Below are 13,969 nucleotides of genomic sequence, written 5' to 3'. Positions count from 1 at the left end.
CGCTGAATCGAACGCAAGACGTTTATGGGCTGCCAAAAGTCCTTTTAATTCATATTTTCATGAGGATGTTTGTACTGTATAGCGCTGATGGTTTATTAATTTTCATATATATGAATGCTTGAGGCGGCACGGTGAGTCACCTGGTAAAGCGTTCGCCTCACAGTTCTGATGACCCGGGTTCGATCCTGGCCCCCGCCTGTGTGGAGTTTGCATGTTTTCCTGTGTGGGTTTTCTCCGGGCACTATGCTTTCCTCCCACCCCCCCCCCCCAAAAAAAAAAAAAAACCTGCAACATTAATTGGACACTCTAAATTGCCCATAGGTATGATTTTGCGTGCGATTGGTTGTTTGTCTCCATGTGCCCTACGATTGGCTGGCAACCAGTTCAGGGTGTACCCCGCCTCATGCCCGTTGACAGCTGGGATCGGCTCCAGCGCTCCTCATGAGGATAAGCGGCAAAGAAAATGGATGGATGGACTTGGAAATGATGGCCACAAGCACTCAGTGACACGCGCCAGGGGGACCCAAATGCAGGACTCCCAGGCAAAGGCATAATGTTCAGAGCGGTTTTGTTCCTGACTAAGGTCATACACTTTTTAGGCAGTCCAAGAAGGCAGAGGCATAAAAACGCTAGGCTAGAGGCCCGGTGAATCAGATGGTAAAGCGTTCGCCTAACAGTTCTGATGACCTGGGTTCGATCCCGGCCCCGCCTGTGTGGAGTTTGCATGTCATCCCCGTGCCTGTGTGGGTTTTGTCCGGGCACTCCGGTTTCCTCCCACATCCCAAAAATTCATTGGAGTCTCTAAATTGCCCATAGGTCTGATTGTGATTGTGATGGGCTCCAGCACTCCCCTTGTGAGGATAAGCTGCAAAGAAAATGGATGGATGGATGGATGGACTAAGTGACATGCGCCAGCAGCACGGGGCCAGACCCAAATGCAGGACTCCCAGGCAAAGGTATAATGTTCAGAGCAGTTTTATTCCCAACTAAGGTTATGCACAGTTTACGCAGACCAAGATGGCAGAGGCACAAAAACGCTAGGCTAGAGGGAAGTGTGTGTGTGATTGTGACTCTCTTGGTGCGCTGCGATTGACTGGCAACCAGTTCAGGCTGCGCCCCGCCTCCTGCCCGTTGACAGCTGGGATAGGCTCCAGCGCTCCATGCGACCCTCGTGAGGATAAGCGGCAAAGAAAATGGATGGATGGATGGATGGATGGATGGTTGGATACTCGTTATTGTCTGGAAAAACACACTGAATTTGCTGTTTTTGTGCCAAACCACAACTTATGTAGAAGTAGTGCTTTGGCGCCATCTTTTTTTAACCAAGGGCACTTGTACGGAATACAGAAGGCCAGCTCAGGCCCGCAGCTGCAGGACGCGGTCTCGTATGCACGGCGGCGTGCATGTGTGATCTGCATTCTCTGGTTACGAGCCACTTATTTCCCATCCTCCCTCCTCGCGGCCGAATGCTTATCTTTCCTCCTTCTCCTCTTCTTCTTCCTCCTCCTCTTCCTCTCGAAAAAGGTGGAATAGCTCATCCAGTCCCACGAGCGCAGTCGCTTCCTATTTTCCATAAGCAAGCACAGGAAAATGAGAGGCAGAGATTCTTCTTCTTTTTTGTATATCTTGGCGTGCGCCGCCCGTGCGCCTGAGACCAGCCCGATCCATGACGAGAACCACAAAAAAAAAAAACCCAAAAAAAACAGGAAGTCGCCCGTTTTGGCTCCAATTAGCCCATCGAAAGCTATTTTGGGCGACGCGAAGTGTCCTGAAAGATTGGTTGGAAAAAAACAAGAAAAACATTTCCTGCAAACTGCGCGCGTTTGATTGAAAACCCGATTTGGTGGAGGTGGAGGTGGAGGATGCTCGAAACCGTCTCAGGAACTTCGGGCTGGAAAGGCAAAACCAGGCCGCCATCTTGGTTCGAAGCAACGACGTTGTTTGAGAAGTATGTTGACATTTTTTTCCAAGTTGCTTTGATTTGCCGGCGCATCAAAAAGGAACAAAAACCAAGAAAGACATTTTTTTTGTTTTAAAAGCAGAAGTTGTTTTTCCTCACACGACGAGATAAAACCTTCCTGGTTTCTCTTCAAACTAAACCATAAACTAGCTTAATTAACTTCACTGGGACTGGAGAAAAAAAAAAAAATGAACACGAGCGAGAGAGGGCCTTGCCACCATAGTCAAGTTTTTGTTCGTGTTTCCAAGTTTTGCCTCGTAGCCGTCGGACCTCGTTTCGTGTTTTTGGACCTTCCCTCTAGCCTAGCGTTTTTGTGCCTCTGCCATCTTGGTCTGCGTAAACTGTGCATAACCTTAGTTGGGAAGAAAACTGCTCTGAACATTATACCTTTGCCTGGGAGTCCTGCATTTGGGTCTGGCCCCGTGCTGCTGGCGCATGTCACTTAGTCCATCCATCCATTTTCTTTGCAGCTTATCCTCACAAGGGGAGTGCTGGAGCCCATCACAATCACAATCAGACCTATGGGCAATTTAGAGACTCAAATGAATTTTGGGGATGTGGGAGGAGACCGGAGTGCCCGGAGAAAACCCACGCAGGCACAGGGAGAACATGCAAACTCCACACAGGCGGGGTCGGGATCGAACCTGGGACCTCAGAACTGTGAGGCCAACGCTTTACCAGCTGATCCAACGTGATGCTCATTTCCTAGTAATGTTTGCACATTGTATAATAAGTTTATTGAATAAATATGTTCAGGTTTATTCACAATATTTTCTTGAAATGTGTCTAAAAATAGCAGCACCCTCACCAAAGAAGCAATCGTGAGCAAAAAATAATATAATAATATCATTTTTCAGCAAACTAAATTCTTTAAAAAAAAATACTTGAAGTGCATTTTATATCCAATTTTTATTTCACTCACTTGGTAAAATTGTACAATCCAATTGCATTTTTTAATGTACGTTATGTGCAGTATATACAGGGATATCCGGCAAAACCCGCAGCACCTAAAATAGTAATAATTCCACGTGACGATATCCCAGGCGCCCGACCGCTTCGGAGTCCACGAAGCGGGCGGACATCGAGCCGTATGATCTGATACGGCGACGCGGAAAGAGGATTATGTGGCGTCGAGGCGAGCGCGACGCTCGTGTTTGCAAACATCGGCGCGCACTCGAGTGTTTGGCCAAGAGATAACAAAAGCGCAGGTGACAAATATTTGCCCGGTAATATTTCCTCCGGGCGGAACAAAACACGGACGCTTTTCTGCAGGAAATATCGTTCGGTACAGACGCGTCCGAACGCCGCCGCAAAGACGATTTTCTCAGGTGTTGGGTGCAGATTGTTTTTGGTGGTGAATCCGCCAAGTGGAATCCAATTTTGACATCAGGCTCCGCCCCCATTTGGCGGAAAAGATTGGTCATGTCGCATCTAACGTGTATAAAAGATCTTCTTCCGTTTGAGTGCGAAATCAAAGAAATCCAACCACATTTGCGCCAAGCCAAGATGGCGGACTTTTTTGGTGCGGTCCGTCGTGATCAACACGTCCGTACGTGTCGATTCGATTTCATTTTCGGTGAATCTTTGCCGTCACGCGCCGCTTATGTGGTGTGCTGAGCACTCTGAGGCTGATATTTTTTATTTTTATTTTTATTTTTTTTTGGAAACCAAGCACCATCGCAGGAGACTGCGTTGCGCTCGACCGCGATATTCCGTCCGCTCGTGTCCGACGAGAGTCGCCGGCGGATCTTTTTAATGTCAGCGATCGTCGTCGCGGTCTGACTGCCTTTTAGTTTTCTGACCTTTAAGACGCACACAAGCATGAAGTTTCGCATCCTCTCTTAGAGGAAAGGAGGGGGGAAGGACGGGGGCAAGTGGGGGGGGGGGTCTTATCAGTTGGGGGACGGAATGCTCTGTCTGAGGCAGCCATCTTACTCGTCAGACCAAAGCTACCCATTATTTGGTTATTGCACGAATGCTAAATCAGAGAGCGCACTAACACGACGGCATCCTCAAAAAGGCCAATGAAGTACGCCTTATTAAAGTATTAATTGTAATAAAATCTGAGATGAAAATCTGACCCCCCCCCAATATAGTTATATCTCAAATCATCCTTCCTGTCACTCTCAAAAAAGAACCAGCAAAAAAATATATACATCAGGAAATCATAGGTGTGGCACAGTGGGTCAGCTGGGAAAGCGTTGGCCTCACAGTTCTGAGGACCCGGGTTCGATCCCGGACCCGCCTGTGTGGAGTTTACATGTCCTCCCCGTACTTGCGTGGGTTTCCTCCGGGTGGGAACTCCGGTTTCCTCCCACATCACAACATTAATTGGTCGCTCAAAACTGCCCCTAGGTGTGATTGTGATTGTGATTGTTTGTCTCTACGTGCCCTGCGATTGGGCTGGCAAGCTCCTGCCCATTGACAGTTAGGATAGGCTCCAGTGCTCCCCGTGACCCTCGTGAGGATAAGCGGCAGAGAAAATGGATGGCTGGACAAACCATAGCAACTCCTGCTGGTGTGTAACATCGTCTAGGGGAGGCAGTATAATACAGATGCAGAGGATAAAGAATGTATAAAGTATTGTTATATTGTCTGTCTACATGTGTTGCCACATTTGTGTTCCAAGATTGATTGCATGAAGGCGTCTTAGGTGTTCCCCAGTATGCATTAGCAATAAGCTAACCAAAGGTGAAGATGTCTGGTTTGGTTTTCTTTTTTTAATGCTAAAAACTCGTAGACCTCGGCCTGTTTGCCAACCAATCAAAGGGCACATCTCAGTAAAAAAAATATCGACCAAGAAAAAATTTGCAGTCTTCAATGAATCAGGCATGCAAGTTTTTGAAATGTGGGGGCCAGCGTACTCGAGAACAACACACAACAAGCGTCCGGACGGAGCTTCAAACCCGGACCTCGTGCCTGCGAGACGGATGTGCGAACCGCCGGCACGTCGTCTTGTCCCAGCTGAGTTTGATGAGTGGCGGGGAAAACATTGGCTCGCTCTTCACTCGCCGAGAAAATTGAAAAACATTTTTACTAACAGCGCATCAATTTTGTTGGCTCAGTCCTCTCCATTTCTGAATGAGAAAATAGAATCGCGATGTCTGATTGCCATCTGCTGGAAAAACTTTAAAACTGTAAACACTAAAAGCAGCCTGCCTTTTATTCTGAAGCCGGATCGAAACCGGATATGACGTTGTGTTGACAACCCGGTGACTTCCGAACAGCGTGGCGCCTCTCGGAAAACGACTTTTTTTTTTTTTTTTTTTTTAACAATTTTCATTCCCTTTCTTTCACGATATATTTCCCGACAAGTGGTTAAGTTTGTGGCTTTGTCGTTTTGCCGTGTCAAAGTGGAGCAATCAGCCTGCCGGCTCGTCGCGTGCTGAGCCAACATGGCGGATTGATTCATTTAGACAGGTGCGCGCTCTCTTCGTGAACTTTTTCAACATGACGTCGCTTATCGTTTCCTCTTTTGCAAGTCTGTTATTTGTCTAAAAAGGGTTAGTGGGTCGTTCATCGCCAGCTGACTTTGGAGGAATGTTTGTGCTCGCGGGTCATGCACCTGAGTCGCCTCTTGGTCGGCCTCGCGTCGAGTCGTTTAAGGATTTTGCTTCTGGGTGCACCAACGACGATAAAATCGCCTCAGGTAAGGCAAAGAGCTCAAAAGAAAAAGATCATTGACCAGATTAACGTCGTAAGGGAACAGGAGTAATGTCGAATGTTTGATAGGAACAGAAGTTGTGGAGTTTTCGAGATGGAAAAACATATTTTTGGGGAAAAAAAAAGTCATTATGAGGAGAACAAATATTTATTTTAAGAGATAAAAGTCTAATATTTCCGGTATGAAGTCGTAACATTTTGAAAACTAAGGTGTATATTTGTGACCACAAAAGAAAAAGTTGTGTACAGATATCAGAATCGAAACCTGTTCCCAATCATTTGATTTCTAGTAAGAATTTTTGTGTGCTGCTTGTTTATCGATTCATCTTACACTGCAGATGTGTGAGGACATGACACACAAGGATATGAAAATGTAATGCCAACCCATTGTTTAAATTATTTTGACGTGAGCGTTATTTGCTTACCTCTTCTTTTGCGACATTAACATTAACGTAGCCAAAGCAATAAATCGTCCTTCGATGACGTCATCCTTGTGCCAACACTTGCTTAATCCGTCCGTTGCATCATCGTAACAACTATTGAGCATCACTCAACTACGCGCTGCATCTGGAGATTATAATAATATTTTTTTCTCAGGCCTCCGGTCCGGGTCAGGTCATCACGAGCAAGATGGACCCTGACAAGGCGGCCTCAGCCGCAGCTTCCCTTGAAGCTGCTTTTCATAATTGTCCCCGTGATGGAGTAAAAGAGAAACCTCCTTCCGAAGGCCCGATTGATCCCGAGAAGGCTTCGGAACCGGAAAGCCCGAAGGAGAATGAAGCCCTGGAGACGATGGAGACGGGGGCCTCTAACAAATCAAGTGAGTCCTTTTCAAACTTTAACCCGGAACTGGGAACTATCGTACGTTTGGTCCTAACTCAAAAGTTCCTGTGTGGCTCGTTCCCGGACCTATTGGAAAGTATCTGGACCGTACCAGAGCTGCAAGAAAGGGTGTTGTATTACCCCAGAACTCTTCCATCCATCCATTTTCTTTGCCGCTCATCGTCACGAGGGTCGCGGGTTAGCCTATCCCAGCTGTTAACGGGCAGGAGGCGGGGTGCACCCTGAACTGGTCGCCAGACAATTGAAGTCACACTCACAATCATACCGAGGGGCAATTTAGGGTGGTGCATGTTTTTGGGATGTGGCCGGAAACCGGAGAGCCCGGAGAAAACCCACGCAAGCACGGGGAGAACATGCAAACAGGCGGGGCCGGGATCGAACCCGGAACCTCAGAACTGTGAGGCCAACGCTTTACCAGCTGAGCCACCCAGTTCCGGTGTAAAAAAAAAAAAATAAAATAAAATAAAATTTGCTGAAGTTACAGGAAATGCAACTGTCGTTCGTAAATCCCTCCCCCCAAAAAAATTCCCGCCGACATCGCCAGACCGAAAGAAAGGCACGTGGTAGTTCCTGCCGTGCGAATGTTTCACGGCCGTCCAAAAATTCACGAGCGTGTGTCTTATTTTTCTATTTTTTCCCTCCAGCCGCCAAGCAAGAGTCGCGCAAGGCGAACAGGAAGCGGGGCCGACGAGCCGACGGCGAGCAAGATGCGGAGAAGACCAAAAAGAAGAAGAAGCAGACGCAACGCCCCAACTACTTTGTCTCTATCCCCATCACCAACACACAGGTACACTTTTCATAAATCAGGTTAATATTTGTTTTTTTTGGACAAAAATATTGCACTTTTCACCTGCTTCAGGGTGACTCTTACGCGCAAATCCTTATGCAACATTTCCGCTTCTTCAGTCCGCTTTAGAGTGCCTCGTTGTCAGCCATGAGTGCACGCGCAAACAAAAAATATTTTTTTTTTTTATCCTTGTGACGATCCTGTGGGATATGTGCCTGCCACTGGACCTACAAGTGGATACATATTTATGGCTCAAATGGAATTTTATGTTTGGACATGAGAAAGATGCTAGTGCAAGTATTTTTCCAGGTCAGGGCAGCTGTATTGGATTGAGAGTTAACAGCCGAACGCGCCGCAACCCCAAACACAGCAGGACGTGGTCCTGGTTCTAGGTTGAAGTCAGCCTTTTGCTACATACGCTTACTGCTTACGAACATTTGGAAACGTCCGTCCCGGTGGGCCCGCCGTCCCTCGGTATGTGCTGACTACGGGGGCCTCCCCTGCAGATCCGGTCCGCGGTGACTGAGGTCCAAGAGGCGGTGCTGGAGCGCGAGCCCCGCCTGGCCCGTGCCATGATCCCGGTCCCGACGCTCCACATTACGCTTCTCGTCACCCATCTGGCCCACCAGGAGCAAGTCGACCTGTAAGTGGGGCTTTGTTCGTCTTTACGTGGGGAAATTTTAGCAATGCTACAATCGGCGCCAGTTGTGGTTCTTAGCTTTGTGTCGTTTCCGTAGCAACGAGTGCTGTAGTTTTTTTTTTTTTTTTTCGACTGAAGATTTGCTTTGTATTATTTTGCAAATTAACAGAGGACATATTGGAACACATCTTTTGGTTTCAAAGCGCGCTTAAGAAAATTGAAGGGAGAAAAAAACTAAATCCCAATTTCAAGCCGCTGGTCCCCAAACACAAGTCTGCAGACCGGTACCGGGCCGCTAGCCCTTTCGTTTTGGGCCGTCGTGCCGGCAGACGACACTTCCATCGAGCCTCGACGATGTGGGTCGGAGGAAGATTTTTAGCTCCCAGAAACATGTATAATTTGTACACTCCTGCAAGAACACCATCAAAGAAACTGAACGGCATCGAAATGCCTTTGAAGCCACGCGTGTCCCAGTTAGCGTTGTCGGATCAGCTCCACGCGGAACAAAATGTCGTGCCTGTGCGGTACGGTGGTTGCGGCGCTCCACTCCGACTAATTACCGACATGCGGCGCTGGGACACTCTTTTCTTTCTTATCATCTTCGCGCAGAAGGGCCAGGCAAACCGCTACCTCGGCACCAGCAGGTCTCACCGCAAAATACTCTTAGGCACTCTTTAAAAAAAAATAAATGAATGCACTTGGTCAGAGGGGAAAAGTTCTGGATTTATTTTGTAATTCTCATTTACAGTCTTTAAAATCTGCAATGTAATACAGTGATGCCTCGGTTCTCGACCACAATCTGTTCCAGAAAACGGTTCGAAAAGCGAATTGTTCGAAAACCGAATCGATGTTTCCCATTATAATGAATGGAAAAAGAAATAATGCGTTACAAGCCAAAAAAAAATTTCCTTTCAAAGCATTTCTTTTTAGTTTTTCCTGATCACAAACTGCATAGTAGAAATACATGTACAGTTTAAATCCTTTATGTGATAAAATCATTTAAGAAATATATTTATTTTTTGCTTAAAATGTATGTTTTAGTCGTAGATTACGCTAGGCTGGGAGTGCATTGCTGTATCTGTAGCAACTCGGTCCCCAGCCTTGTTAACTTTTTTTATTAATAAAACTGCAGAATAACTTTAAACTACTAACTTGCCTTCTTTGGAGCGTGATTGAGGGTGAATGCGGTAGTCCGCCATAAGAAGAAAAACAACAATCACTACCGGGACACGTCTGTGTACAGAGGCTACGCTATACGGAATAACAAAAGTGCACTGGTTGCGCCGTGCGCGTTACGTCATTTATGGGTTTTTTTTTCGGGGGGATTTCGAATTGACAATAACAAAACGCGTCGTGGGTGGATCAACTGCTTGCGCCGCGCGCATTATGGTTTTTCGGGGTGTTTTCGGCAGCGTGGGAATTCACAACAAAGCGCGTCGTGGGTCAGCTGCTCTGGCCGCGCGCAGTATGTTATTTCCGGGTTTTTGTCGGGGGCGTTCGAGTACCAAATTTTTTTTTCAGAAGCAAAAAAAATTCGAAAACGGGGACGTTTGAAAACTGGGGCTTTACTGTATCTGAAATATGTAGTTTTTGTCTGTAGAAATGAACTTATGTGCAAAAGACACTTGAAGATGTGATGCGAGCATGACGGCCAATCATCCAAGCTGGCTATTATTAATAATGAAGGGATTTGAACCAAATCTGATGCAGGAAATGCGTTTTCACTTTAAACTGCGATTGGCTGGCGACCAGTTCAGGGTGTACCCCGCCTCCTGGCCGTTGACAGCTGGGATATGCTCCAGTACTCTCCCTTTGTGAGGATAAGCGGCTAAGAAAATGGATGGATGGATGGAAATAAATGCGTTTTATTGATGTATAGTGGACGCCAACGTGTGATCGCACAAACACTCGATGTTGTGGGTAACTGCACACAAATGTGCACGCAATATGAATGAGGAATAAATCCGACGTTGTCATACGTTACTGTTCCCACTTGATGGGCTAAAAGGCGTTTTACGTGATGCTTAATCTGCGCTAAGTAGAAGATGGCGGCACGAGCAATCGTGACGTTCCGTCGTGATGTAATGCGAGAGGGAGGCAGAGCGAGGATTAGCCGTGCGGTTTTTGTGTCTTTCTGCAATCCGTGCGCGTGTTTTGTTTCTGCCGTCAGAGCGGCGGCGGCGCTGACCCAGGCGGGGCCGTCGTTGGCCGAGCTGCTGGGAGGGGCGGAGCTGGCGCTGCCCTTCTCGGGCGTCGCTCACTTCAGAAACAACGTGGTGTTTGCCGCCCTCGCGCCCGGACCGCACACCGGCGCGCTGCGCAGCCTGGCAGGTCAGTCGCACGAATATTGAACAATACTTTGTTGTACGCGTGCGTTGCGTCATATCGTAAGTACGTTTTGTTATTTTTGGTTACTTTGGCTTTTGTTGAGTTTGTCATGTGACATCTTGTGCTTTGTGGTCATTGGGTAATTTTTAAAAACAATTTTTTTTTTGGGGGGTTGGGGTTGAGCTAACCGAGGCTGTTTTGTAGTATCGTATAATATATTCCATAATGTTATAAGTACAATAATAGTTTCATGTAATAGTATTATTAATTGTATTTCTTAGTGTTACATTGATTGTCATGTATAGTATGAAATTAGTTTGTATGTGTGTATGCAGGTATATATAATTAAAAAAAAATAGATGTGCTTATGTCTGAAGATACATACATAAATATATTTTTATAAATTATACAACAATTAAATATTGATGCCCCATTCTGAAATACATACATAAATATATTTTTATAAATTATACACCAATTAAATATTGATTTCCCCCCCCCCCTCTTAAATCCAATAATAGAAATGGAAACTTCTTTGTGTTATGTTGATTATGTATAACATGAAATCAGAATGTCTGTATGTGTGTGCAGGTGTATATATAATAAAAAAGTATATTCTTATGTCAGTATATAGTTACATAAATATATTTTTATAAATTATATAACAATTAAATATTGATTTTTAAAAAAATATATCTTGAATTCAATAATAGAAATGGAAACAATTTATATCCTGCACATATTTTCTCATTCTTTCTATTTTTAAATGCTGTATGTTGGCATATGTTTTATTTTTATATATATAAAATATCAGTTTTTGTGCCCATCTGTTCATATCATCCCAAAGCCTTTGCATGTTTTCTTTTTTATCCCCATGTTGTGCCTTTGGCCCCAGCTATTAAGCTGGAATTTATTTTTTTTAAGAGGATTCTTCTTCCTCCATCAGCGCCTCCCGCGCACACACCGAACGTGGCCGCTCGCACGCCAACTTTGTCTCCCAAATTTTTTTTTCGGCATTCGTTCGGAAAGTCTAAAATGCTAAAATGTTGTGCGGGCGCAGACAGTGCAAACAGGAAGTGGCTTATTGCATAGTTGTCTTTAAACTATTGCAGGTGGACTGTAAATAAAGTAGATTATTGCTCAGTCCATGTGGGAGGGGAATTTCCTGTTGGGATTTGGGAGGGAAAAAAAGAAAAACAGAAACATGGATGGATGTCAAATTAGTTTTGGATTTGTTTTTATTTGATTCTGTCGGGCAGGACATCATTCTTTTTTTTTTTTTTTTTTAAATGTTCTATTTTTTTTGTTTGCCCATATATATATATAGATTTTTTTAAAAAAGCAGTTTAAGTAAAGTAATATATACATTGGTTAACATTTTTTTTTAGGGGGCGACTATAAAAAGTCTACACACCCCCATTCAAATCCCAGGTTTTAATGATGTAAGAAAATGAGAAGACTGAATAATTTCAAAGCTTTTTCCACCTTCAGTGTGACTTCGCACCCATAGAACTCACTGAACAAACAAACTGAAATATTTTAAGGGCAAATATTTACAAAAAAAAGGACAGCTCATCAGATTGTCAAATTCATCCTTTCATTTAGCATCTTTACTTTTTTTTTTTCATTGTTGTTGACAGCACTCAATGTTTGTGTCTCAATGGTGCAAAAACGTTTCAAAAGTTGATGTTGGATCAGAGTGAGGTCTGGACTCTGGCTGGGTCATTCCAGAAGCTTCATCTTTTTTTACTTTCTGCCGACTGCGGCGTGTTCGATATGACCACCCGAATGTCAGAGAAAGCCTTCTAGAACATCTGAGTTTTTATTTGGGGTTAATGAGAAGCGCTTTAAATGGCGTCAGGTGGATGCTGACTCTGATTTGAAATCATTTTGATCCACATCTTTGTTTGCAAGAGGATGTGCACACCCATATTTTTATTTAATTGGACTCATTGGTCACATTCATGGTGGAAGAAGTTTTGAAATGATATACCAAAATTCCCGGCCTACATAGCGCACATGGTTATAAGACTCGGTACACAGAGTTTAAGGCTAGCGCCATGCTAACGCTAGCGTTAAACTCTTCCTGTGTATCGAGGCTTATAACCAGGTGCACTAACGCTAGCGCCGCATCACCGCATAAACCGCAGGGTTGAAAGCGTGTGAAACACGTCGCGGTTTGTAGGCCGGAAATTACAGTATCTCGGTCAAATTATGTTATTCCACAAAAGCCTACTATTTAAGTCGGGGTGTGTAGAATTTTTATACCCCCTGTATAATATACAACAGCAATTCCTGCATAATCGGGATGTTGAAAATTCTTTCTCATGTAATTTGTATTCACATTTTCTTTTGATTAGCTTTATCACCGCAGTATTGAGAAACAAACTCATCAAATATTATGCTGTGTGTTGAACCTCTATAATCCATCCATCCATTTTCATTGCCGCTTATCCTCACGAGGGTCGCGGGGAGTGCTGGAGCCTATCCCAGCGGGCAGCAGGCGGGGTACACAAACTGGTTGCCAGCCAATCGCAGGGCCCAGAATCTCTATAATGTCAGATTTTTTTTTTTCCCCCCTTTTTTTTAATTGAACGATTGGAACAAAAAATGCATTTTCCACAATATTGTTCTACTCAAACGAGCTCCTTGTCGCGTCTGGAGAACGCGCGCGCACGGCGAGTCGTGGCAGAAGACGTAACGACGCCCACTTGGCGGACTCGCGAGCCGACGCTCCTTCGCGTGCTAAAAGCAGCTCCCTCCTACCCGCGTTGTTGTTGTTGTTTTGAAACATTGCGGGGCAGGAAGGCCAACGTCCCGCCACGCTGTCTGCCGCCTCCCTCGCTCTTATTGATCACGTTCTAACCTTTCGCACCCCCGCGGGCCGCCATTCCTAAAATAGCGGCGCGTCTCCTTTGTCTAACGTTTGTCCTGTCCTTGTCTTTATCTGACTTTGGCATCCTGTGACGCGCCTCGTCCGCGCTACGTTCCTTCTTGTTTTTCACGTCTCGCGGCGTAGACGCTAACTGCCCGAGAATTTTCCCCACGCCAACATCGCATCCATCTCAAACCTGAGATCAGAATTTAATTTGTTGCCAGCCGTTTTCAAAGTAGCAAAAACTGCAAATTCGCTGTGTGACAGAATAAGCGCAAAACCACCCAGAAGAGAATAGACTCCTTAGATTCTTTCACCAGAGAAAAAGTTTTCCTTGGCTGCCTCGTCCGCGCTACGTTCCTTCTTGTTTTTCACGTCTCGCGGCGTAGACGCTAACTGCCCGAGAATTTTCCCCACGCCAACATCGCATCCATCTCAAACCTGAGATCAGAATTTAATTTGTTGCCAGCCGTTTTCAAAGTAGCAAAAACTGCAAATTCGCTGTGTGACAGAATAAGCGCAAAACCACCCAGAAGAGAATAGACTCCTTGGATTCTTTCACCAGAGAAAAAGTTTTCCTTGGCTTCTACGCTCATCAGGAATCAGCAATCACCAAAATCGTAATTAATCTTAAAAACAGCTGGTTTTTGTGCGAACAAACTTGTCCCGCTGATGTTGCTAATATTATACTCAAAAAGGTTGAGGACGCCTGCCCGTTGAAAATTGTACTTGACGAATATATGCGTCATTGGCAGCGAGCGGCTGGATTCTACTTGACAAATCTAAACATTCATGGCTGTGAATGAGTTCCATTTTTACATTGTTTAAAGGAATCATTTGTCTTCGTACAAACAAGAAAACCTGTTTTTGATT

The 13,969-nt window shown here is 45.1% G+C and overlaps 1 protein-coding gene across 2 annotated transcripts in view; it reads left to right on the top strand.

Annotated features, from left to right (window-relative positions):
- The first annotated feature begins 4,908 nt into the window (after positions 1-4,908).
- LOC133496775 (A-kinase anchor protein 7-like) overlaps positions 4,909-13,969 on the top strand; it is a 28,876-nt gene continuing 19,815 nt past the window's right edge. The window contains exons 1-6 of one of the 2 annotated variants that reach the window (XM_061812754.1): positions 4,909-5,380; positions 5,463-5,609; positions 6,221-6,443; positions 7,111-7,253; positions 7,760-7,896; positions 10,064-10,224. In XM_061812754.1, coding sequence (XP_061668738.1) covers positions 5,520-5,609; positions 6,221-6,443; positions 7,111-7,253; positions 7,760-7,896; positions 10,064-10,224 — 754 coding nt within the window. In that variant the 5' untranslated portion in view covers positions 4,909-5,380; positions 5,463-5,519. Of the gene's footprint in view, positions 5,610-6,220; positions 6,444-7,110; positions 7,254-7,759; positions 7,897-10,063; positions 10,225-13,969 lie in introns of both variants that reach the window. The other variant, XM_061812755.1, reaches the window with a different exon arrangement.

Source organism: Syngnathoides biaculeatus, chromosome 23 (assembly GCF_019802595.1).
Source record: "Syngnathoides biaculeatus isolate LvHL_M chromosome 23, ASM1980259v1, whole genome shotgun sequence".
NCBI classification, from domain to species: Eukaryota; Metazoa; Chordata; class Actinopteri; order Syngnathiformes; family Syngnathidae; genus Syngnathoides; species Syngnathoides biaculeatus.
Note: the sequence above shows the minus strand (reverse complement) of the source record. Positions and strands in the feature narration are given on the sequence as shown.